This window comes from Atractosteus spatula, chromosome 8, assembly GCF_055471065.1.
Source record: "Atractosteus spatula isolate fAtrSpa1 chromosome 8, fAtrSpa1.hap1, whole genome shotgun sequence".
Lineage (NCBI taxonomy): Eukaryota > Metazoa > Chordata > Actinopteri > Semionotiformes > Lepisosteidae > Atractosteus > Atractosteus spatula.
The window spans coordinates 27,930,660-27,958,198 of record NC_142713.1 but is presented as its reverse complement, the minus strand read 5'-3'; the positions used below and the strand labels follow the sequence as shown (position 1 = coordinate 27,958,198).

General features: G+C 38.2%; 1 protein-coding gene across 2 annotated transcripts in view; it reads right to left on the bottom strand.

Annotated features, from left to right (window-relative positions):
• Window positions 1-312: 312 nt before the first annotated feature.
• LOC148829347 (receptor-type tyrosine-protein phosphatase beta-like) overlaps window positions 313-27,539 on the bottom strand; it is a 59,210-nt gene continuing 31,983 nt past the window's right edge. Inside the window, exons 17-32 of one of the 2 annotated variants that reach the window (XM_088923620.1) lie at window positions 24,597-24,875; window positions 20,434-20,583; window positions 19,390-19,633; window positions 18,879-18,985; window positions 18,391-18,496; window positions 16,152-16,235; window positions 13,411-13,428; window positions 13,210-13,291; window positions 13,002-13,092; window positions 11,737-11,813; window positions 10,455-10,589; window positions 10,058-10,180; window positions 8,514-8,677; window positions 6,209-6,344; window positions 5,447-5,567; window positions 313-4,125 (exon numbers count right to left, since the gene is read on the bottom strand). In XM_088923620.1, coding sequence (XP_088779746.1) covers window positions 4,103-4,125; window positions 5,447-5,567; window positions 6,209-6,344; window positions 8,514-8,677; window positions 10,058-10,180; window positions 10,455-10,589; window positions 11,737-11,813; window positions 13,002-13,092; window positions 13,210-13,291; window positions 13,411-13,428; window positions 16,152-16,235; window positions 18,391-18,496; window positions 18,879-18,985; window positions 19,390-19,633; window positions 20,434-20,583; window positions 24,597-24,875 — 1,940 coding nt within the window. In that variant the 3' untranslated portion in view covers window positions 313-4,102. The remainder of the gene's footprint in view (window positions 4,126-5,446; window positions 5,568-6,208; window positions 6,345-8,513; window positions 8,678-10,057; window positions 10,181-10,454; window positions 10,590-11,736; window positions 11,814-13,001; window positions 13,093-13,209; window positions 13,292-13,410; window positions 13,429-16,151; window positions 16,236-18,390; window positions 18,497-18,878; window positions 18,986-19,389; window positions 19,634-20,433; window positions 20,584-24,596; window positions 24,876-27,539) is intronic. The other variant, XM_088923621.1, reaches the window with a different exon arrangement.

Here is a 27,539-nt window from a genome sequence, read left to right as displayed (position 1 = left end):
ACAACATCAACAGCTTCACAATCTGACTAAGGTCTCATTTTTATGACCCGGTAGCACTGAACTTGTGAATTGATACTCCTGTCTATACAACCAAGATCATATCCAGAAAGGCAAAATGACACAATTTTTTGTCATGGCTCAGAGCTTTCATGGCTCAGAGCTTGGGAGCTTTTGATACCGTTATATTCTTCATTATTTATTATTTCATGAGTCCTTGAAAGGAAGACAAGAAGTGGACAACACAACACGATTTAAAGTGTGCTGGCAAGAAAGACCATTTTGAGAAAACAGAAAACAACACATACTGTATAATGTGTAAAACTTTAATTAAATACATTCATAGAACATATAAATGAGAACTGGCACTTATGTAACATACATAGATTGTTTCATTAGGAAGATTTGTTGTCTTCCTACATATAACATAAAATGTATGTTTTAAAGAAACACTGCGCAACCTATCCACAAAGGCAATATTTTTACATACTCAAAATAAGCAATATTGTATCAATTTTGAAAGGTTTGTTTGCTAAGGGAGCAAATTTTCTACCAAATGCCAATGTATGTCATTAGTAATTCAAAACTGATTAGATAAAAATGGTCTCAATGCCCTTTTCTAACAGTACAGACAATATAAAATTTCGGAGCTCATGTATACAGTATGCAGCACAATGTGCAACCCAGTGCATATACCAAGATTGAGATTAGAACTACAAAAACTTATTTTAACAGCTTTTCTCCAGCATATAATGGTTTTACTTAACATGGTGGAATGGCAGAAGGTATCACCTGCTTTGCTGCTGTGTTTGTCCTGCAAGACTAAGCATAGTGCATTTCAATTCTCTCTCTTCTTTCTGATCCAAAATTTTATTGCAGTGAGTTCTCCAGCAGCTGATGTCAAGTGATTGTTAGTCAAATGTGTTAGCTACTTTTTGTTCTCAAACTGCAGCATTAACTACAAAGCACTGCATTAAATTTGTAAACTGTTGTACAGGGGCGATATGATTTGATGTTACTTGAGTTCTAAATAGATAATAGTCTTAATAGATACTATAGTAGTTCAAGTAGGCGGCTGCATCAGCATGCGTCGGCTGCAAAGGAACAAGTAAAGGTTTATTCCATGCTGAAAAGAGAAGAAAGGAAACGCAACGTTTTGGTGGGAGAGCCTCCTTCGGGTGTGAGCAGAAGGGTTCCTCACACTCGAAGAAGGCTCCACAGCTGAAACCACACTATAGCAAAGCCTATGTGACACCTGTTGCTGCAAACAATTAAATCAATATTGCTGGCCAAGATTTTTGTCATAAAAATATATCACAGCGTTGAAACAGCAGCAAATACAATGTATTACAACAGTAACGGTTTTTCTGTAGCAGATCATCAAGCATATGCCTGCATTCCTCATTGCTTTTACACAAAAATAGCTATTAATACACTTTAATTTTAGAGCAAGCTTATATTTTCCAATAACCCAACCTGCATAGATGGTTACAATAAAATTGCATAAAGAATTATGTAACACAATATCTTTTGAAAGCTATATGTACTGTATTTCTGCTACATGTCTTAAGAACCAAAAAATGATACAACAGGAGTCACAAACCTGGAAAACATCATAACAGTTCAAACTTATGCTACATAACGCTCTTATATTCATTTCTGAGGACCATCTTGAGTGTGCCAGCTGTTTACATAAATACCTAACAACGAAATTAAGAACTACACTGAACTGTAGCAAACAGAAGAGAACAAACTCCAGAGATTCAACACACCCTTCAAAAGAGGCACCAACGTCTGAAAAATGATACAGTGCATGATGTTACCAGTCCTATTCAAGGAAATTGCAATTTTGAATTGGAGCAGACAGAGCTCAAGATAAGAGAAGTTAATTTTGCTCCTGGTAATGAAAATACGAAGCACGTCATAAGCCAGTAGCTGAAGGTCAAAATGTTTCAAATATTCTTTGACTTTCTAAACTTTTGTAAAGCCCTCCACAGCCCTTTTTCAGTCCCACCTGCATTGTAGACATGCTTAGTTTTAGTGCTTTATGTTTAAATCAGCAGCAAATGATTTAAAACATCTTTTTTGGTGATTTGATTCTTTGTGCAATACTTAAGATATGTTTTTTAAATGTAATTTAACACACTCTCCAAGATTTAACACACTTTTAATTAGCATAATATAAAAATCTATACTTCTGTATCAGCCCGTCAAATTTAACACTCAAATGCAATCCACTGTAACAGAAGAATCTACATTATTTGCTTTGAAAGCTTTAGCTATCCTGGTTGGTAATAAACAGACAAGAGTGTACAACAGAATGCCATAACCTAATTTCTTTGTATGGTGAGAGGATTCATTAAGATCACCAATTTTTGTGTAGTATTTTGTATTGTAGTATTTTCCCTACAAGAATTTTTAAATTTACACTTTAAAAATGTATATTCCATATCAAAATGTGCAAAACCTGTACTGTATATGCAGATGACACAGTCCCATGTTTCTGCTGCTGGTAGTATTATGTGGCCTGTGCTGTGAGGGTTTGTGGTCACAACTGATTCCTGTCTTGTGTGTATGGTTAGTGCAGTGCAGATGTGAGCTGTGTTGAGGACATTTTCTAATAATCACACATGCAATGAAGGCTGGCCTTGTCTGAGATACATATTAAATACTTTGGAAGACTGATTAAACAAAGCATCACGATCCAGGTTAGAAACCTGGAAATTGGTTAAATAAGCTTCTTGATGAAAAAATGTAAAAAAAAAACATTTTAGAATTTACAGCACAGCTTAACAGTGTCTAGTTCAACTTCAAAATTAACTTTATGTTCCAATGATAATGGATCAAATTTTATGTTCTGTAGTCTTTTGTCCAAGGAAATTAACAAACCAGAATAGAAAGAATAAACAAAAACCGGTCTACTAGTGGAGAAGGACTAGAGTGTTAAAATGTTAACCGCTTGCTTCAAACTGAAAGAGTAGTAGAGTGGATTTATCTGCACTGTATGCAGAAATGCAAGAAGGGAAACATCTTCTTGATAATGACTTTTCTTTGTTAACAGACAGAGCTCTGGCCTTCAGAAGCAGGCGGACTACAGCAATGCTGTCTAAATATACACGTTCTGTGTAACTGGGCTCTGAAGTTTTGAGAACTCGTATTTGATTATTTGACCTACTGGACAAAATAAAAACAACTTCTTTCATATCTCGAGCTACGCAGTCCTCCCCGATGAAGAAAGGCGATTCCCTACTCCGAACAGACTGTGAGTAGACTTGTCAGAGAAAAAGGGGGTTGTTTTTTTTTAACTCTCCAGAAACCACTGTGCAGTTGTGTTTTCCAAAATAATTCCTGTGGGCTATGCTGTACAAACCAGTCAACACAGAGTTTCCTGGAAAACACAATATCTACAGTATTTGTTTGCATTCCAGCTTGGTTTATATTTTTTAAAATAGAATCATGAAGTGAATTCATAATTTACTTATAACTATTCTCAATAGTCAAAGACTAGTAGAACTGTATGTTGTATACTTCAAACATGGCACCACACATTAGCTAAACTGGGTCATATGCTCCTGTTGTTATCCTATTCTTCTGCACTACTAGTTTTTGCAAATGTTTCAAAGAATCAGAGGAGGTTCTTCAGAAGAACTTGGGAAATTTCAGTTGAACTGTACTTTGTTTTATTACTGTAATTGCATAACGCATTCTTGAGAGTAGTGTCAGATCAATTTGTATCGCACTTGCGGATGCATTTCCTTGATGAGGTCACCAGAACCAATGCATTCCAAAACACTTCAGAATCGGCTTTGACATTGCTAGAGTTAACAATAGTGTGCAAATAACAGAATAGCTTATGTGCTTTAATAAACATAACACTGGTATAGGAATAACATGAAAAAAATACATATTTACATAAATATTATTCATTTATGCAAGTATATACAATACTCTCTATAATATTTAAATATAAACAATCTAAAAATGTATAAACACTGTAAAAAATAAATTGCTGTGTGTCCCTGCAGAGCTTTGACTGTGAAAACTGGAAAGGGAGTCAGTAGAGGGGTTTTATCTTCACTCAGAATCGAGGCAGTCCTTACATTCTTTAGCGTCTTGTGTACACCATATCTAAAGAAAAAACAAACAGGACTGTCAATGTTAAAGTAAAGGTTTTAGGAAAGTGTACATATCGATACCTTTAAATAAAGTAATAACCAAGGTGAAGCAAAACTATATCCCTTAAATATTTATGGATGTCACAGTACATAGCAGCAGACTAACAGTATTTGAATGACAAATTTTAAATTTACAGCACTTCAATCAAGAAAAAGATGATGCCAGAGTTGATAAAAAGTCTGGATACAAAGAGTATGCATAACACCAAAGCAACACGGAGCCCGGCATAGCAAAGCAGAATGGTTTGTGTTTGAATAAATAATGTCCCGCATGGCTCCTTAAAGGAATCATTCCCATCTGCAGCTCATTATTCGCTTGTTGTACTCATTACAGGACAGCTTAACCTTCATACCATCCAGTCTACTCCATTACAATTTTTGCAACTACCAGCTCCTTATTTATTTAACTAATTCAAAACAAGATTGACAGAGCTGCTAATGAGCTCAAGTGGAAGGGCTACTTGAATACCCCTGGTCTAGTATGTCCTATGTTTGTCTAGGGCTTTTAACTCCTGTGATTCACTAATCTAAGTAGCTGTTCCAGCCACACAAGAGTTTACACAATGAAATGACATGCTGGAAGTACATAATTATGACACCGTTCAGATTACAGCATTTTACTAAACCCCATCCATCTATTCTCTAACCGCTTCCTCCAATTTAGGGTCGTGGGAGAGCTGGAGCCTATCCCAGCAAGCAACGGGTGTAAGACAGGGTACACCTGGACCCAGACCTGTGTTACCATTGCTTGGAAAACACAGATACGCTCACAACATGGCCCGTTTTCCCAGAATCTACCATTATGCCTTTGGACTGTGAAAGGAAAACAGAGCACCAGGAGAAACCCATGTGAACACAGGGAGCGCATACAAACTCCATGCAGAGAGCACCCCTGGGCCTGAAATTGAACCTAGGGCTCAAGTTCTGAGAGGCATCAGTGATAACCACTGTGCCACCGTGCTGTCCAGGTTTACCAAACCCTGGGCAGAAAATCAAGGTATTTAACTGAGCTGATAGATTCACTCTGCTTGGTTGGTGAGCTGTGGAAATAAGACTTTCCATTGTAGCTATTTCTCCTTGTCCAGAGGAGATACGATCTGCTGGGCAATTTATATAAAGATCAACACTTATTAATAATTATAATTATTAATAATTAATTATCTGTGCTCTGAATTGTATAGAGGCTGAGCTAACCACCTCATCTTATGTCACAGGCACCTCCCACAGCCTCACAGATGGAGAGATGGTGAGTACGAGACAAGTGTCAGTCTTACCTCTGTGATACTCAGGGTTAACATTCTCGTAGATTGGGTAGAGCGGGTTTTCCTGTTCATTTCGTAGCTTCCTTGCCCTCAGCACGTCTCTAACACACTGGTGTAAGTAGGCATACTGGCACTGCAAGAGGGAGATTGAAGTCTCCATTGAAGCCTGTTCCAAATGACCTGCTGTGCTTCAGATCACAATATGCAGAGTACACTAACCTTAATCTTATTACTGCCAACACTGAAACTGTGTCGATCAAATGATTAGTTGCTGGGTCAAATTAAAAGGCAACGCATTATCTGGCTGAGGATCATTGCGTTCTGTTTCACTACAATGCTTTTTCTGTGTTTGCATACGTTTTCACTTCAATATTATTCTCCTTTGGACTGTGTTCATTAAAAGAAAACATGTACAATATGTCTGGAGAACTAATTATTTTGTTATTAGCTTTTAAAAAAAGGGTAGTTAAAAAATCAAAACTTAACAGCTGTGTTGTTAGAACACATTATCCCAGGGTAATCTCACTCTTCTGCGGAAGGGCTGGTGTGCGCGCATTTTCTAAGAACCTGGCTATTAAGCTGCTAACAAGCTGATTTAGGACATTAAGAGATTTGTTAGAGAAAAAAACATGCAAACACTCCAACCCTCCAGTGGGGCATTCCTGCAATAGCTTGTAACCTACAGACCTGACGAAACTGTTCTGAACTAGATTTAAAAGAACTAAGAAGTACTAAGAAATCATCTATGCTTGATTGAAATAGAACATAAATTACCTCTGTCTGCACCATGTGGGCCCGGTGAAGCCTCAGATCAAAGACAGAGCCATAAATATCCACGGTATCCTTGGTGTCCATCTGCTGGAGGACTCTGTCCAAGGCAATGAATGTGCCTGTTCTGCCAACACCAGCACTGCCCAACGGACAAAACAACAAACAGCAAACTCATCAATAAGTAGATCATTTAACAGATGCAATGTCCTCTGCTTAAAGGTCAAAGCTGAGCAGGCAAGAAAGCAACTTTAGGATATAATGCTCATCAATTTCAATTTGGATGCTAAATAGCATTGCATCCCTGGGGAAAAAAAATCCAGATGCTTGTACATACAGTAGTTTTGTACATCTCTTCTTGGGAGGAAGTTTGGCTTTTTGTGTAATCTAGACCCAAATTCTAATTCCCAGGTATGAGACCAATTTTGTCAAGCAACTAAAAAGGGAAAATGAAGTTTTCTGCAGAATGAAATCGAAGAAGGCAGAATTGTCATTTACAGCTGGAATTAACATGACACAGTTAAAATGCCTTGGTTACAGCAAGTTAATATGGAAACACCTTCACACAAAGAATAAAACTTCCTGTTGTACTAAAATAAAAGGAAACGGGGAAAAGCTGTCTGAGAAGTGAAGAAAATGACATTGCTGCACCTTCAGATCTCTGGTTTTGATCTAGCATCAGAAGCACAGGTTACATAAAAGTAAAATAATTTCTGCTCATTAGAAGAAAAACAGTGAAGAAGAACACTGGCTAACATCTGAACACAATCTCAAGGCATTACTGACTTCATAAGCAAGATCCAAGGGATCATATTCATGAATATGATCTACAGTCTGGAGAGAGCACCAAGCAAGACACATCAGGCACAGCTATAGAGTGTATAATAAAGAAGCTGCAGTGAACTGTCACCTTTAGCAGAGCAAGTGATTCTTTGCTTTTGCTGAACTAAAATGTTTGTGTTCATTGTACAGGCTGAAAATGCAATGCTGAATTGGAAACAAAGCTAGCTAATGTCACTTTTTAAGAGTGCAGCAGTGCTGTTACTGTATGCCTATCGGAGTTATCCTTTCTCTCTTCTGCTCTTGTTTGGCAATTGGAGTATTTACTACAGTATGCACAATTGGCAATTGGAGTATGTATTACAGTTTGTACAAATTAGAACCACAGTCTGCTACAGCACTGTCAGCCAAAGCAAACAGTAAGAATGACACAAGAGACATTCATGAGCTTAAAATTGATAATACAGAGCCTCAGAGATGACTGAATACTAGCCTAATCTATCCATCACAAATAAGAGGTTTAACTGGGTACATAAACAACATTTATAAGCAAGCTATGTGACAGAATTGATTTTTTTTCTTAGCCCTTAGATGACCTGAAAATGTCATATTGATATCTAGATTTACCTGACATTCTAATGTATTGAAAACATCCATCAATTGCACTTTACTTAATCATAAATTAAAATCTGGTAAAAGTGGTGCACATTTTTCAGCTGTTCTAACAGGATTACTTAAGTCAGTGTAGGCTTTGAAAACAAAAGGCATTGTTTTCCATAGGAACAGGTAAAGGTTTATTCCATGCTGAAAAGAAACATAACGTTCTGGGTTTTGGAGACACCTGAAGAAGGCTCCACAGCTGAAACGTTATGTTTCTTTTCTTCTCTTTTCAGTATGGAATAAACCTTTACTTATTTCTTTGCAGCCTACACATGCTGACGCAGCTACATACTTGAACATTATTCTCCATAGTCACACAGTGGAATAAAATATATACAATAAAACAAGATTTCAAATACTATAAATAGTGTATAGTTACTCGGCAAAAATGGAAAAATCTTGCTGGGGTGTTTAAAAATGAATATCATTGCCCTGACTCCCCTGAGCTGTGTAATTTTCATTCCCTTCACAGGCCAGACAGAAGATGTCTTTTGTGTCTAAAGACAAACGCGATGCAGTACTGCCATGATGGCTATATTATTTACTTGCTTCGTAAAGGCAGATAAAGTACACAGTAGTACAATTTAAATCCTTCAAAAACACAATACAGGTCAACACAATGGTACAATTTAAATACTCAGAGATATAAAATGCAGCAAAATGCAAATTAAAAAAGTCAAACACTGAAACAAGTACAATTAAAAGGCAATAGTACAACTTCAAAGTAAATAGAAAGCATAAGGTACCTTAGTCAAGCATGAGAAAATGTACCAAACAGGAGCAGTTCAAGTAGAGGGGGTAAGTACATGCCTTCAGTTTTAATGGACCTAAAGAGGTGGTTTATGAGATACAGCCTTTACTGATCTTTCACCTGCAGTGCACAACTGAAGGCCCCGAGCCTGGTGTCCGGTTGATGTAGTCCCTCACAGTCCTCACAAACTGGATCAATGACTGCGTGGTTTCTGGGACGCCGTGGTCAGGCCACACTGTGTAGTGAAAGTGACGCACTACCCGAGAATAATTCACCTGGTCCTCCTGGAAAGAAGAAGAGTTCAGCAATGTCAGCCTACCATTTTGTTTGAAGAACCATTTTCTCACAGCTAACAACTTATTAAGTGCTTTGTAAGAACACCTGAACAAAATAAACATGCTACTCACTGCTTGGCATTCAAGTGGGATTTCAAAACCTCCCTGGAGAAAAATTATATTCCTTTTTCTTTCAACATTAGGTTTGTAATCTCCCCTTACCAAAACACATAAACCACTTAATCTCCATTATTAATCATCAGCATCTCAATTAGCTACTAACTATATACAGTCTTCATGGTCTCCTCTCATTTGTAACCTTTCTTAGGTTCTTAAGCAGTTTACCCTTGTGAGATGAGCGATAAGCTGGAGCAGAGGGTACAAGATGGGACTTAGACCACCGCACTGTCTCATTAATAGTCAGTTGTCACTAAAATATACTGTATAAATCTAGTTTTGAAATAACGAACTGTATTTATGTGTTAAGATGTTAATAAGTCATATCACAACGTTTTGGCCTTTATTGGCTCCAATTGTGCTATAATTATGGAGTACGCTATAGTCCTGTAGCAAGCAGTCCTCAAAAATAATGTTGTCATGCTAGGTCCTGGAGTATGGTTATCAGAAAAGTGAGCAAGGGCATTTAACTGGAAGCCTGCCAAGGGAAAAAAAATACATAAACTCCTGTTTGAGGCAGCTATGGAAAAACAAGGCTGGCCGTCGCGAACATTTACAGTATAACCATCTTTCAAGAATGAAGGAATACAAAGTGAGATATAAGTATGTAAAACAGGTTGCTTAGTTTGATAAGAATGTGTGTAAACTCAAAGCACTTGAAGAAAACAGCATTTCGCAAGGAATAACAACAGCCAAGAATTAAATTAAATGTACTGAGAAATGGTTGAGTGTTTAGTCATAGTAAGATTTGTCTCAGCCTGCTTGGCTGAGGGCAAACCTCCTGGACACAGAAGACGGAAGACAGGACCCCATTCAGAGTGAGGGGTTAATCAAGGGGCAGCTGCAGAGGTGAAAACAGGATAGAGGAACCAAGAATAAGATGAAAGTGAAGGACAGGGCCCTGTCAATATATAATAACTACTGTATAATTTTTTTTAAAATCTAGGAAAATATGTCAGGAATTATTAGGAGGTATGGCAGCTGAGACACATTGAGCTTGGTTGCTGTTAAACAAACTGCTCATGTAAATTGCATTAATTAAAAATATAAAACACATATGCCAGATATTATCACAAGAACAAACTTTACACTACAAATTTGTTTTTTCCTGAAACAAGTGTATTTCTGGAAAAAAAAGGTTATTTTATAAGCTCCTTTTGCAATAAACTCTTGGCTAATAATGTCTATTTTTAAAGCGAAATGTACACTTACGCTACAGATTTTGAACTCGCGGATAGTCCATTCTGGCAAGACAGATTCTGATTGCATCTGAACAACAAGATCACCATAATATAATGGATCCTGATCGAATGGCCAGTAATGATCACACTTCACCTAAACAAAGGATGAAACACAATGAAAATAACAGCCTCCCTTTGAGACACACAGATGGTACATTGAGGCAAGAGAGAAACCATATTTCAGAGACAGGGACAGACATATTATACTTTGTGACAGCTATAAGAAAGGCACTTGAAAATCTCTCTGACATTTTATCAGTACAACAGCTTTTGACATTTAACCTTTCTTTCTTTTCAAACGTTTGGCAATATTCTTCAAAACTGACACAGAAAACAAGCAATACCAAAGGGCTGGCTTCTGTACTCACCCTTCCTTTTTCTAAGCACTGAGTCACCATTACAATATTGTGAACGTTCTGCTCCCAAACCATTTTCCAGAAGTCGTCTTTTGTCCCAGGCAAAGGGCCCTGTGTGGCAATGTATTCTCTCCGGAAATTGTTGCCCTGAAATGAACCAAAAAGACTAAACTTAATCATTTTGCAGGGATAAAACTCACACGGTTGGTGGCACAGTTGTCAGCATGGCTGCCCTGCAGTGCTGGGTCTCTTGGTTCAAATCCTCAGGTGCTATCTCCCTGGAGTTTATACGTTTCCCCCGTTTTTATGTGATTTTCCTCCCTGTTGCCTCGAACTGTCAATACTGGCCCTAGGTGCGAGTGTGTGAGTGTCTGTATGTCTGCCCCGTGACAGACTGGAGTCCTGTCCAGGGTGTATCCCACCTTGCACCTGTTGCTTGCCAGGTTAGGCTTCGGCTCCCCCATGAGCCTGAATTGGAAAAGCTGATTAGAAAATGGATGGATGGAAATATCACAGTGGCTCTGTGAAACAGGAGAGGTACAACAGGAGACTGCAAGTCAGAGAACTGTACCAAACAGTTGCCTCATTTGAGGTTTAAAGCAAGCTCTGTATTTAGCTTGAGTTCCCGATTTCTTCAGTAACCTTGGCCCTGACCGATAAGGAAGACCCTATTTGCAATCTCCTTCACTCTGACAAATCAGCAGCAGTATTTCCTGTTAAGGTGAGGTGAGAAGAAATAACCTTGAGTGAGTTCCCACCATCCAGTCGCTTCATGGTTTTCTCAAACTACTTTTCGTATGTGGTCTGATCTTGGGACAATTCCCTAATGTTCCCCTTTATGATGTGATACTGACTGTTTTGTGTTCTGTACTCTGCCTCCTACAGTATATTACCAAATGGCAATGAAGGTGAGGTTCATAAACTTCTTTAAACTTTCTGAAACCACCAGGTAATTTAAAAACACCAGTTGATTACATTTACAACTTTTATTTTTAGCACAGTTTCAGGGTTTTCATTTAGAAATACATACTGCACCTATTTTTACAGTAACATTCTCGATACACTCTTGAGTATATTCGATCCTACCTTTCCTACTGTACATTCTTATCACAATTTAACTAGTAATGATGGAAAACCCTTGATATAAAACATTAGTCTCGTTGTCTTATCTTATCTCTAATCGCTCTTTTGCAGTATGATTTCAGCAATGAGGTGAAACAGAGAACAGAAATTTGACAAATCAGGAAAGAATACAGGTGCAAGAAAAACAGTAGAGGCACCTGAATGAACATACCGGTATGTAACTAGCATTGATGTAATCAGAGCATGGATCATCATCGACATAGGAAAGCTTCACTCTGGTCGAGTCATCTGGAAAGTGAAACAGAAATGGGTCAATGTTAAGCAACGCTGGGAGAGATTTGCAAAAGAGCTGATTTATTTCTTGTTTATAAAGAAGGCGAGTAATGCAATCAAATGCAAATTTGCCAAGGTGCCAGCACAGGGACTCAATCTGGGATGGTTTAGTGTTACAGACACCCTTCTTAGACTGTTAACGTGACTAAGAATGGATACACGATAACTAGTGGGAAGGAAAATAAAGATGTAAGCTCTTTCAGGGTTTGGAGAAGTTTGGTTTCAAAGCATTTTTTTTATCATCTGGTAAATCAAGTTAAACAATATCATCATCATTATTATTTTTGTTATTTAGTTGATGTTTATATCAATTTCAGTTGTGTAAAGTACCTTGTACAGTTAACATATTGTACAAAGATAATACACTTTGAAAAAGGCTACACTGCTGGAACATTTGTTTTCTCCTTTCTTTTTGTTTTTAGGAAAATATTTTTTATATTATATTTTTCATTGCTATTTCTCCTATTCATGTAAAACAAAGGGGACAAACTGTTGACAACATTTCTACCTAATTGGCAGCTATGAAAAGATTTGCTCTAAACAAAGATTTTCTAATGAATGTGTATTGCATTGTAATAGACTTCAATGCAATGCAACATACTGTACAACTAATACTATTAAGTGAATAAATTATATATAGGGCACAAAAATAATTCTATTTTTCCATTTGTTTACATTTAAAATACACATACTGAAAAATATAAAACTTTAATTGAATGCCACTTCATAATGGCATTATAACTCATAATCCCCTCATACCTACTGCACAAGATGTTATAATCACAGGCTTAATGGTTTACAGGGACGTGTGCAAATGACAAGATGTTTAGCATCACATTGTACCAAGCTCTATACATTACGCTAAAACCTGAAAAATCATAATACAGTAACACTTTGAACAAATCACATTTATGCTGTTTCACAGACTGATTTAATCTGCATATAAGAATTCAAGTTGTATTTTTACTCTCAATATGATGTTGTTTCACTAAACAGAAAACATACATGTTTTTTTATTCATTTTCATGAATAAAAATTTCATAAGGTAAATTATAAACCTTATTTTGTACATATTCACAGTGGACCTTCACCACACAGACACTGAAGGGAGTTATTACACACATAACCAGGAATAAAACTTACAGGGTAGTATATTGTTGTATCGATTTTTGCCTCTGTTCTCAGGTAAAAGTGCTGTGTCAAGGGATTGGTTACGACCAACATCTTTCAGGTCCTGAAGGGAAAGCAGTATGTTTAATGGATTAAAATAATTACTTTTTGATAATAAATATCTGAGGTACTGGGTAAAGACAGGCGGCAAGTCAGTGTGTCACACAGAATTACATTTTACCTCGTACTCCTCAGAGAGAAGATAGTTGGAATCAGCTTGCAGTTTGGTGAAGTGGGCTTCGAACTGTGCAATTTTGACGGGGCTGTAATAGATATAAAAGAAGTCCCAACTCAAATGAAACAAGGAGTCAAGAAAAACATACAAACAAAATAAATGCCTGACACATGAATTCAAATGCTGGGAAGATACATTAAAACATACCTTGAAACTCGACGATTACTGAAAAAGAAGAGAAAAAAGGGATCAATTCTGAATTCAGTCTAAAATGAGATTAATAGTTCAGATTATATCCCTTGTTTTTATGATCATTTTAACATTCTCCTTCTTTATTTTCCACTTTGGTTGTTCTAATTTACTGTATATCTTAAACCTTTTACAACACAATTTAACTGAAAAAAACAATATCCACAGACCATATACTAAAAAAACTTTGAAATGAGAAATTATATATAGTGAACAATTGGTTCTATTGATTTTAGGAAACACTAAACTAGGTTTCTCACTCCAAACACATTTGACAGTAGGGTGTTCATACTGGGCAACAACATCTTAGTAGCTGTGTTCAGTTTGACTGATCTAAACAATGGATCTGTTCCTGGAAAATGAGAGATTAATGCAATGAATTGTATTAAATTGATGCTTAATGGCATTGTTATTTCTGAATTCCTATACCATTACTTAAGATTGATGGGGAAATTGAGTTTTTACACGATAAAACCTGCACTCAGACACTGTACTAGGCCCATGAGTGCCTACATCATTGCGGTTAACAGCCCTTGTAACTCCATGATAAAAAAGAAATAAAACCCCCAACTGACACCAATGAGATTATTTAGCTCTGTAATAAATACGGCAAAAACTAAGGTGCTGTTCTCCACAGCACACAAGCAAAACATCCTTCTTAATACAAAATAAATCATATATCATGGTATAATAAATAAATGGTTTACTTATTATACCATGTTCAGAAATGGGATTTTATACAGTAGATAGGCCAGACAAACACAATTTCCCTGTCTTGTGTAGCATATGTGAGAAACAATTTTTTTTCTTAAATCACTATCTTATGTACTACACCTGTCACACATTGTAAACGCTTAGAGACTGTCATACAGCAAATTACTTGACAATATTTGACAGGTTTTGAATATCCATATGCAAAATGGCACATAAAAATAATATAGTGAAATCATTATAAATATTATTTTGAATGTAAATTGCAACATCTGTAGAATACCTGGAAAACATGTAAAAACATAATGAAATACATAATCAGTGTCCTTAATTGTATGATGGACATATCGTACATTAAGATACATTTCACATACAGCAGCTTCCAAGTGTAGGGTTTTTTAACATTTACTAAATTGTGATAGTAATGGAGATGATAGATGAATATATATAAAACATCATTTTAAAAACTAATTTCATACAGTATATTTATCATTATAAAATGCTCTTATTTCTACATATGCTAATTCGAGGTTGGAAATAAATGCTGTAAATTTAATCCTATAATGTTTTTGATATTATATGATAGCATGATCATATTTTTACAGTAAATCTACACTACTGTCTAATACATGTCTTTGTAATCTGGTTTTTAATTAGTGTCTTTTCTCCTTTTTCCACATTTGTTTCTTTATTTCTTTCTATTATGTTATTGTTATTTTTATTTTTTACTTTCCTTGTGTGTTTTTTTTTGTTTTTTACTCTGTAAACTTCCCCACCCAAACACTGTTTGTGTACATGGGTACTGACACAAATCCTCAAATTCTTAAAAAGCCTCAGAATGTTTATAGAAGCTTCTAGAAGTCTTCTTGATTGGCACTGATTATTAAAGGAGACTGAAGCAAAAGACTCAGTATCATGTCAACATGGAAGAATTCACATACTGTTCACAGATCTAAGGTGTGACAATATAATCTCTGTGTGGCTGCAGACTGGTTTAGCTTAGCTGTGGTCTTTTTAGGTCTTTTTAGTTTTGTTCCTCAAGCCTTTCCTTTGCTTTTCCCCGTCTGCTTCACCTTCACTTCACATTGAGAACAACCTTCAACAAACTGCAGCACTGGCAGGAAACAATCACTCAGACACTACCATTCGAAGTTGACCTCATGAATTTAATGTTTAGTGTTCTATGACAACATCAACAGAAATGACACACATTTTCTAAAGAGCAGCTAATTGACTCCCATTCCAAATGGAGCCATATAATGTAGTTGGATAAAACACAAACTGAGTTTTTAACAGTTTCACCAACAGTATGATTATTATAGAAAGGTGAAAACCATGATGAAAACAAATACAGTATCATTCCTTCTGTGAATAATAGAAATGGATTTGTTCTCCTTTAGCGTTGTTTTAGATCCTCTTGTCCTGCTGTCCTACAGTAGGTTAGAGGAACAGATGAGGAATGGATGTATTCTAAGGATTACTGACTTTCAGCCGAAAGCTACTAATTTCTGGAATATCGGCTTCTTTTTAGCCGCGGAAAGCACTCCACAACAGGAAAAAACTAGAAAATCTGCTTCAAACTCACTGACCAATTATAAAAAGGGCATAAAAATCAGTGTTCTTGATTAAACATTGCTGTCCCTGACACTTTCTTGACCAATGTTCTTTTTGTCCATAAAACATTAAAAGTCATAAAATACTTTAGTTTTTGGTTTCTTCTTACAAAGGAATATTGAATGCACTCCTGGATATGTATGCTAAAACAACTTTAAGTCCTAGTCCTTCAAGGTTATAAATACATTTGGAGGCCACTGTATATAAACATAAATCAACGTTTATATAAAATACAAATAAGTGCACTTTAAAAAATGTATTTCATTGAATGTTCTCAAATGCATTTCAATGCATTTCCAGGACTGTTGGATGACCCACTGTCACAGTACATGTCTTTGTAATTGTTTTCTGGAGGCATGAGAAGACGCTGTTACCTTCTGATTCCCATGTATGCGTTGCCAGATGTGGGTCTCTCCCTCCGAGCGCTCATTCTCACAGTAGACCTCTCATCTACACTTCTGCAAAGAAATACAACACATTTCTGCAATCCACCTTGCATCCTCAGAATTTAGAAGCTAAGCAGGCCTGGGGCTGGGCAATACTGGCAGGGCTGGCATTGGAGGAGGGCACACAGAATGTTACAAAGACAAATGTTACAAAGACAAAGGAACTGGTGGTAGATTTCAGGAGGAAAAAGGTCAAACCTACTCCTGTCTACATCCATGGGAGTGGCGTGGAGATGGTGGACTCGTACAAGTACCTGGGTGTGCACATCGACGATAGACTGGAATGGTCTAAGAACATCGAGGCCATCTATAAGAAGGGACAGAGCCGACTCTACTTCTTGAGGAGGCTCAGGTCCTTCAATGTGTGTAGTAAGATGCTACACATGTTCTATCAGTCGGTGGTAGCGAGTGCCATTTTCTACGCAGTGGTGTGCTGGGGCTCTGGGATTAGAGCAGTAGATTCCAAAAGGCTGAACAAGCTCATCAGGAGAGCAAGCTCTGTCATTGGGTTTGACCTGGACTCCTTGGAGGTAGTGGCTGAGAGGAGAATGATGTCCAAACTAGAGGCCATCATGGACAACTTCTCCCATCCCCTCTATGACAGGCTTGCAGGAATGAAGAGCACGTTCAGCAATAGACTGATTCATCCACGGTGCGACAGGGAGCGCTACAGAAGGTCATTCTTGCCGTCTGCCATAAGACTGTACAATGCATCCACCTTGCGTCTTGGCAGAGGCAACATCGACAGTGACCTGTTTCTGGACTAAACGCATCTACACATCTACTGCTACATATGTTCTCTTTCTTTTTCTTTTTCTTTTTCCCGTTTACAACCACTTTTTGTGCAATATATGCCAGGGACCTGTGCAATACATTTATATTTATATTTATATTTATATCTATAGTTACTCTGTGTTCTGTGTACTGTTCTGTTCTAGTTTGTTCTTGTGCATCCGGACTGTGAGTAACCTTGTATTGTATTGTATTTTATGTATTGTACCATTATTATATAATTCGTTACACTGTGGCTGTGTTGTGTGTGTTAAGCTGCTGTTGCACTGCAATTTCCCTCACGGGATCAATAAAGTATCTATCTATCTATCACAGAGCAATTTTCCAGGGCCTGTGACCACTATTTGTTTTTACTTGTTTCCAACCTTGTGACTGTCAACAGTGTTCAGTTTTAGGCAGTCAGCTAGTCTACCTATGCTCATGACAAATGATTACATGTGTAGATTCTGAGGGGAAATTTAATTTTTTAAATATCCTGTATTCACCATGTAGTGTTATTTCCTAAGCAGCTCTAAAAACAAGCTATGGAGGGGAGCCATCCTAAAATAAAAACTACTTTTTTCACTACTGTAACCAAACGCAGTGGCTAACCAGGCTAGTGGAAATCCAGTAATGAGGACCTGTGACTTGAAATTGTCTTGTCTTTTAATATTAATAAAAATAAGTTCACACTAAAAATCAGATGTTTTGGTTTTACTTTCTTAGACTACCATTAATTTTGTCTGTGCGTATACAGTACTTTCATCAAATTTAATGTATAAGATGTACTCTTTAAGACTGCGACAATTATAAAGAAATCCACAGTTTAACTGACTAATCACTCAACTAATGCTCATAAATCAAACCATCAAACATTTATTCAAATAACATCCCCACCTTATTTCCTAGGAAATAATTCCAAAACTGAAAGAATATCAGCATAACACAAAATCAATTAGCATTTTTAAAATGTAGGGTGGCATCGTGGTTAGCATTGCTGTCTTGCAGCTCTGGGGCACTAGGTTCAATTCCTGGGGTGCTGTCTGTGTGGAGTTTGTATGGTCTCCCTGTGTTCATGTGGGTTTCCTCCAGGCGCTCCGGTCTCCGCCACCGTCCAGAGACATACTGGTAGGCTATCTGGCTTGTGGGAAAATTTGCCAAGGTGTGAGTGTGTGTGTGTGTGTCTGTGTGTGCCCTGTGAGGGACTGGCATCCTGTCCAAAATATGTGCCACTCTGTGCTCATAGTTTCTGCCCTCCAACTGTGTATTAGATAAAGCAGTTAGAAATGGATGGATGGACAGATGGATGTTTAGAATGTTAAAATGTTCAAAAAAATTAAAATCATTAAAAAAAAACATTTATTGCATCTCTCCCAAGCTGGCAAACCATACTTACGCTTTCCGGACCTTTTGACGACAGATCAGCAGAGCAGTGACCCCAATCAGCACAGCGATGAGAAACATGCCCGCGCTGATTCCTTCAATGACTCCTGTTAGGGGTTCTAGTGGAACAGGAGGGAGAAAAAGCAATCAGGGACATGCCAGCACCGATTCCTATTAGGTATTCGAGAGAAAGATCCGGGAAATAAAGAGACAATGTTTTGATCATGTTTGTGTGTTCTGCAACAACAAAAAACTAAAGAACATCAGAAAGAAGTCTTTTGACAGAAGTCTTGACTTGAACGTTTTCAGCTTCTGCAGTATTACATTGTTAATTTTAGAATAGTGCTATTACACTGTAGATTAATTTTGACAGCTTTTTAAAATCTTTTTACTGCTTTGTTCAAAGCTGGGAAATTCAAGTTAACACTGGAACCTTAAGGTCACTGAGGAGCATATTAGGATGAAGAAAAGGTTTAATAGGGTTGCTGACAGCACGCTTACCTGCCTCCGTCATTAAGGGCAGAGACAAATAGGTGTCTGTAAAGAGCGGCTGGATGAACTCCTTCTGATCTTCATCAGAGAGCTGAGTGAAAGCTCGGATGCTGATCCTGGCAAAATGAAATCCTGCATTACACTGCTGTAAAAATTCATCTTTAGAGACATCCCATTCAAAAATGATAATTTCAGGACTGGAAGGGCTATAAGCTTCCTTATATTAATCAGTATTTCTATGAATTTCATTTTGGGATAAAAGGTCTTTAAAAGAATAGAGGTGAATGACAGGATGGGGTGAATGAGATTATAATACTGCTGAGTTAAAAAAATAATAATGCCTAGAGGCACATACTGTATCATGGGTGCTTTAAAAACAGAAAGCTTCCTACTGTATGCTGTAATTTTGCATGCAATCTTCAGTAAGAATATAAATAACACGACATATAATGCAATGAAACCAAACACTTTTCCCATGAAAATATGTGCTGCAGAGCAGAAGAAGTGAGATCATTGGCACCTGTAGGCAGTTTTCGATTTCAGCGGCCCATCACAGAATCTCGTCTGAAACGGCTCACACTTCCCTCCCAGACTCTCCATCCCTGTGCCCAGGTTGATCTCAAAGCTTTGAACGCTGTTGTCAGGGTTCTCAGCACACCGACTGGCAAAGTAATTGGTCTGGTAGGCTTTGATGGAACTGTTGAATTTATAGTCCATGTATGATGGGAGTGGGTGTTGCAGTTCAGGCTGTGAGTTTTCACTGCCTAAAGCAGACACAGTGAGGGAAAGGAGAAATGTTTGGCCATTAGTTATCCAGCAAACACCTTACAAAATATCTTACTGAGGTTAATTTAAGAGGACAAAATTCATCCAGTCACAGACAGTAATTTTATGAAAGTAATACATTCATAGGCAGTAGGAATTAATGGCAGGCCAAGAAATTAAACTGCCTTGTATATATTTCTGTATATAAAGCAGTACTGACTCAAATATCATTAGTTCTCTAATATTACTGCATTTAGTTGATTTGCCTGAGGAAATACTGATATCCACAGACTTAAGGAGGTGGGTGGGGTTAGAGACAAACTCCATTAACCAGGTTCATTAAATAAAACAATCAGCTGACAAATCCATTTGACTTTTTTCATTATAGAGACTAAAATGAGACTGTTTTTTTTACTTCACACGACTGAATAAAAAAGAGCAGCATTATGACGTTTTAATTTTACACTAATTCTGAGGAAAGCAAATCTGTTTCGATGACAATTCATTTTCACAAGACGTGTGAACTCCTACTGTCCATATATTGAATTTCTTGCAGTTGTGTGCAGAAAGGTTTGTTTTGAACATCTACCATACAGTATGGACACACTCGAAAGGGTGTACTGAGCTTGAGTAAATTCAAATTCAATTACATTCGGCTGCCCTGGCAGAGGCACCCGAAACCGGATTTGCACTGGCTGCAGTAATGCTGTGACACACAACACTGTGTCACACAAAACGCAGCCCTAACTGACAGAATAAAATGATACGTGGAACCAAAGGAACTCGGAAACAAGCTCACTGTCTGACTCGGCCACGATCACAGTGAAGTACTTCACCGCCCCGTTGACGTCGCTGAACCAGCTGCAGTTGAACCCGAAGAAGATGGTGGACTTGGTGATCCGAGCCGACTTCGCGTTCACCCGTGTGTGAAGGCTCGGCAGTGGCGGGCCTGAGAGGGAAACACAACAGGGAGCGATCACGGTTCAGAGTCATTCGAAATCCCCCACCCAGTGTTGGCTGACTGCTGCAGGTCACGTGGCCCAGAACTGACTTCTGGATGCTTGTAAGAAGCGCTGTGCTGCTTTTCAAAACAGATCTGGGGCTTGTCTGTCTACACTGTAGCTCAGCCAAGTCTAACTGCTCAGCACTGACTGGAAGACAATTCACAGTTAATATTTCATTGAAGAAAGTAGGTTACATCTGAATTCATATCTAGCTGAAAAAATAATACCATGTGCTATGTGAAAATCCCAGAAAAAAGCAGAGCTCTTTTTATCTGAACGAGGCAAGAGGTGTCTGCGTTAATAAAGGGAGTATTGTAAATAGGCGGAATAAGAGGAAAACCTCACTTGCACAGTAAAGAGCCCCAGGTGATCAGTTCCACTCAGTCAAAGGTGTGCTGCTAATTTCAACACATAAATGCAAACCTTATGATAGTAAGAGCTACGTACAGTACAGTAGTAATTAGCTTTGAAAAATCAAACAAAAATAAATTTGCTGGCTGGAGTGCGTTCAAAGTTTTAAGGAAGGGTTTCGATTGAGGAAGCTTTCCCTATTAAAAAAACACTCAACTGTGTCAAATATTTCAAGTTTAAAAAGTCTTCCCTCATTTACAGTATGCTAAAACCATTTCACACGGGACAACCATTTCATTACTAGAACTCAAACTGTGCTCGACATAAATATTTAAAACTGCACTGCAATGAAAACAGATTTCTACAGTGAGTGACCTTTCAGGCAAAATAGCACTTTCTGTGATCTTTTTGTAAACAAACCTGAATACAAAAGCATCAGAAAACATTTTTGTCACATTTATTGTTTTTCAAAGTAAAAGGTTTTTATCCATATACTGTAGATGCAAAAGGATTAAGAGCTGACATATATTTGGAGTTCAACTTAGCAAAAGCATAGACCCATCCTCTGAAATGACTAAAATCTGCCACATAACAGGATTAGCAGGAAATTACATGCTCACTGTGGGTTATTTTTTGTACACTATAAAATCATACACATTTAACAAGGACAGAGCTTCTCTAGCCTGCTCCAATTCAGCTAGGGAATACTGCTTCACTATGGCAGATGTCTAACTATTCTCCTCCAGTTGTTTATTGCAGTTATTTCTGCACCCATGGCCTCAACTTTCATTCAAAAAACAGCGTCTTTTACATGACCAAAGCCCAAATTTGATTCCAGTGAACAAACAGCCTGGATATAAACAGCTCATCCAAAAGAAACTGCTGTCTTGGTTTTGCTTCTCATGCTGTACCAGTCTCATCTGGGCAACAGACTGCTACGGTACAAGAACCCACCGAAGTGAGGAATACTAGAGTAGTGCACACGACACAGCTGCGATTGACTGCACTGTTCATTTTTTTTCTTCAGAGAAACGCCTTGACAAATCTGTAGGATTTGATTCTGCTCTGGCAGAACTGCGCGGCCCGACTCGCGAGCCCTGACGTCTTCAGTGATCTTGCAAATCTCACTTCTCCGATGCAACCCCTGTAGTCACCACCCCTCCCTCTGCCCTGCGGGCAGCAGGTGCTATTTTTGGTTTTCTTTATTTAAATGGATTTATATGAAGCGGGTCCAGGGGGAGGCTGCTGTTCATTCACAGGGACGCCCTGTTGGCAGTGACTGAGCCTGCACTCTTACATAACGAGCTTGCAGCGCACATACAGCACACAGCCCCAGAGCCTTGGAGACCCTGCGCCAGCCTCATTTGATAACCCCCCCCGCCTCGTCTGAACACGGGCCGCTGTCTTAACTTTGGAAAAAGCTCTATTTAACCCGACCTTTTCACCTAAGCTCCTTTAGCATTCTTTCAACCCGAAGGAGGTTTGTGAAATAACCTGCACGACACCTGATCGAAAAAACTGGTCTCGCCTTTATCTGTGTTCAGTGCACTCGAGTACAAGTAAAAGTGATGCAAATCTCTGGCTGCCGCCCTGTCACCGCATATCACACGGCACCACACATGGGCTGCCTCATCTGCTTTGCCCTGAAAAATTTAATGAAGGGGGCGGGAAAAAAAACCCACACGCCTTAAAATGGTATTTTATTTCGGGTGATCTATTTTCTTCTCTTTACAGATATCTTCAAATAAATCACAGTGACAGAACTAGAATACTAAGCTACGGTCAAATACGTGCAAGTGGGAACTTCTGGGGAAGAAATTTTCTTGCAGATTTGTGAACGGAATCGTGGAAAAAAGTGCAGGTTCTGGGGATTGTGTTTACTAAAGAAAAACTCAAATGCTAACATGGGTTTTCTGGTACCAAGGCACTGCAAAGCTTTAGTTACGGTGCAAAGGGTTACAGGGACTCTTGGTTAAGATGCTATTGGGTGCTCATTGCTCTCTTTTAGCTCACTTGGATTTTTTATTACTTATCAATAAGGACAATCAATGAAAGACTCAAATACAGAACCCGGCTGCGATGAATGCAACCCATCATATTTCCTGAGCAAGTCTTTCCCATTGATTTTGTCCGTCAATTAATAAAAATAAGTAATCTGTAGATTAACTGACTATTAAGACATACAAACAGAAAATCAATCAGGGTCAGACACACTGGGAAAGCAACTCAGCAACCTGCTATGATTAGACAAATGGTCTGCAATAACGTGGAGCTTGGGTATGTCCCATTTGTCTGCACAGCACAGCCTCCTTATAGAAAATATTTATCAATGGCCATAATTGCTACCCATTTCAGAAACACAGGGGGATATTACAATCATTACTTCTATCCTGGTAGGCCTACAGCCATACACAACATTGCTCTATAACACTTATTCTAATTGTTTTATTCCAAAATGTCTTGACCTCCAGGTTTTGCTAGAAGCAGGACACACTGCAAGGGACTGTTTCCATGAGGTGGAATATTCCAGCTAATAGGACTGGGGCTAAAGAAATAATACAAAAGGCCATTTATTTTCAGTATAAAAGGTGCAATTATAAGGTCAGCCAGTCAGGCACATTAGTCAGGCAGTACAGAGCAGTACAGTGTTTATATGAAAAGCTTTACTACTGTACATTTAATTTTTCTGGCTATAATTCCTTTAAAATTAGATGCTATCCTATTATTTATTTTCAGTTGCTGTGTTTTATTAACACTTCACTGGGCTTCCGCCTTGAAGCTGTCTATGCGCCCTTTACTAATCTTAGATCTTTAAAATATACTTTCTCAGAATTTGGTTCACAAAATACTGTATATTAGTGAAAACTTGGAGGCTCTGACAGATGGGTCAAAAAAGCCTGCAAAACCAGACCACTGCAGCATATTCATACTAAGGCAGAGTATATGAAGTACACATGCAAAAGAACAAGGAAAGGTTTATTCCATGCTGAAAAGAGAAAACAAACGCAACGTTTCGGCTGTGGAATCTTACACCCAAAGAAGGCTCCACAGCTGAAACATTGTGTTTCTTTTCTTCTCTTTTCAGCATGAAATAAACCTTTACTTGTTACTTTGCAGCCTATGCATGCTGATGCATCTACCTACCTACTTGAACTACTATAGTGTACACATGCCAAGTGTGCCCACTATATACAGTATCCTCCTGCACTTAATATACTCACTATAAATCCACTTAAGATAATGTGTAGTTAATATACCCACCACATACCCTCTTAATACAATGTGTACTTAATACATCCACCATATAGCCTCTGAATATAATGTGTATCTAATATACAGTACCCACAACGTACTCTCTTAATATAATGTGTAATTATTATACCCATTACTGTATATACCCTCTTAATACAATGTGTACTCAATATACCCATGCTTACGTCATGCTCTTACCCACAGTTCCTAGCCTTTTGTGCTTCGGTGCCTAAGCAGGTTTCAGGAATTTCGCCTTTGCCCAGTGTTCGTGATTTAAAAGAGACACGGTCTCTTTTCAAAGAGCTGAAGTGGAAGTACATTTTTGTTTTCAGGATCTCTTCTCTGCTCTACTCACGGTCGATCATGGTGATCACGCTGTCCTCGGCCGCCTCGCTGGTCATGGTGTCCGAGATGACCTTGACGGAGACACTGTAGCGCTTGTGGGGCTCCAGCTTGACGATGCTGTAGAGCTGTGTGTCCTTGCCCGTACGCTGGGAGTACACCAAGTGCCGGGGGTCCTGGTGGTAGCATTCGATGGTGTAGCTGTCGTAGTCTGAGGCCGGGGGGCTCCAAGAACAGGAGATGGCCGTTGAATTCTGCGGCCAACAGTGGAGGTGCTGAATTCTCTCAGGCTCTGAAAACAGAGTTGGACAGACCCATCAATGCAGGGGATACCTAAAGGGCTACAGTACGTGAATCCATGAATTCGGACAGCTTTTGTTCATAATTTGAATTGCGTGACATGTTTAAAAGTCACAGAGACACAAATGACTCCGTGTCCGAGTACTCCTGTATTTTTTATTCCAAAAGACAGTGGTTGACGTTTTATATTCATGTCTGACACCTGATGCCCGCAAATGAAAAGCAGCAGTGGGAACAGTTTGAGTTTCGAAGTGAAAATGCAAGAATCTCACAACCCCAACAGTATGTCCGTTGCTCAAAGGGTTATATACAATAAGCAAGACCATAAGTAATTAATGTTAAATCAGAAGCAGACTTATGATCAATACTAAGTGACAGACAAAAGGAAAAGGCTGGCTGGAGAGTCCTATCAAGATCGATTTCTGTGAAATGATTGCTAAAAGGCAATGTGTTCAGCGCAGTGTAGCAGAAACCTCTCCCAATATCAGGTTGTAATAAAAAAATGCCCATGCAAACAACATTTTGAGATCAAAGAATGAACATCCATAGTATTTATATTGCATGATAAACAGTCTGAAAATATTTAAGACCTCCTTAAAAATAACCTCCAATTGAATATTAACTGCATACATCAAACAAATGAAATAAAAAAAAATGGTTCTGGGAGGTTTGAAATAATTTGTACTAAATAAAAGCCACAGTTCCAGTGCAAGATTACAGTGCAGAATACCTCCTGTAAGTTTCCATTTGGCTCACATCTTCCTTTTCGTATCCTAAATGTCATGTTACTTGTTGCAAATTAAGTTCTTAGAAACAGAAAGATCAACTCCCGAGATTCTAAAATTACCAAATTGCACATTTTGCTGCAAATGACAGAATGTGTTCTTTTATACTCTTGGACTGCATATTCCAGGAAAATTGGTTTTCACACATACAGTATGCTGACCGCAAGTGCCCATCTGTAGTATCCCAGGGAGGAAGGCAATGATCTACTGAATAGGTCAAGACTGAAAGAGCTTCAGTGAGGAACAACAACAGAGGATGAGCTAAGTATGAACATAGGGTACACTGATATATAAGAGTCAGCATGGACACGTTGTCTAGTTAAATACCCAGAATATTAAGCTTATGACAAAGTTAAGCAGGATTTGGGGAAAAATCACTTCTCTGCAAACCATCCTGAGGAAAATGAAATGATAATATTCTTTATAACAGGTTACTAGTACATTGTTCTATGACAAATTACTAGTCTGATTAAGAAATGATTGAAGAAATGCACTGAAGAAAGGTTTTCTGCAAGGTTTTTGCTTGTTGGCACTTGATATACTGTATAGCAGAGAAAACACATTCAGCCTGACTGGGTATCATTTCACAAGCTGGTCTCAGATAACATTTGTATAATACTTTAATCACAACTCATCATATTTGTTGTACAGCAGAGTGATGAACAGTAAACAACTACCCATATTACCAAGTAAGAACTGTCATCACCAATTAGAGAAAAATATTTACAATATCTTTAATTTTAAGTGTTGTTAAAACAGCCTTGTTGGGTCTATATGGCACAGACATAAGGCACACTGTTTTGCAGACATATTTAAGAAACAACAAAAAATAAAGAAAAGAAGTACTGTAGCTGCACATCATAGGGTTAGTGTGAGAACCAGTATGATGCATTCAGTTAGTGTTTAAAGAAAGTCATTATACATTTTACGTTTTATGTATTTATGTCTAAAGAAATGCATTGTAGTGTAATTAAAGCATATCATAATCAACTACAAGATAAGCAGAGCCAGAAAAGACATTAACGTTACAAAAACAACATTCAAGCACACGTATGAAGTTGAATTAGCGAACATTTACAACAAAAGCTTCATTAGATGAAGTTGCTTCCTCAAAAAATCTCTTCAGAATTCCTGCACTGCAAATTAAACCACTCTAAGATCTTTGCATGGATAATACAATAGAAGTACAAGAATTTAGCGTCACCATGTTTTTAGTAATGCACTCTGCAAGAAGCCTAGGTTAGTGCCACTTTTAATCACAGTGAGAGGCTGATTACGAATACCAGCAGATTCCGCGAGAAAAAAAAAATTACAAACAGATGGGAACTGTAGTGAAACTCAAATTCTACCAGCGCGAATCAGAGGTCTAAGCAGATTCACAAAAATTTTAATATGGTTTCCTGCTCTATCCACAATGGAAATGTTGAAACTGAAATGCTGCAAACGATAATGATAGACTGGCAACCCACCCAGGATGTGGCCTTTGTTTTGAGGAAAGGCTAGAGGTTGCTGCCACTCTCAGAACTGGCCCGTAGCCTATCCAAGGTGTGGATGACTGTCCTGGTCACTTCTCCCAAGAAGTGAGCCACTGTTACACAAGTGGCATGAAGATGTGAGTTGTCAAGCTAGGATGTTGTTGTTAGGATAATGGCATAGAAAGGACAGCGAGTGAGGTCCGAGGCCTTGATTAAGGTAAGCCCATGTAGTCAGGCTGCCATCGTTTGTGATCAGGTGTCTCAGATCAGATCCCTTTATTAGCCCTATACAATTTCTTGCATTAGGAATTTGTCTTTTTGCATACCCCAGCTTGCTCTCCATGAGACACACAGGCACACAGACGGGGAGAGAGAAGCTTGGGGTCAGAGTGCAGG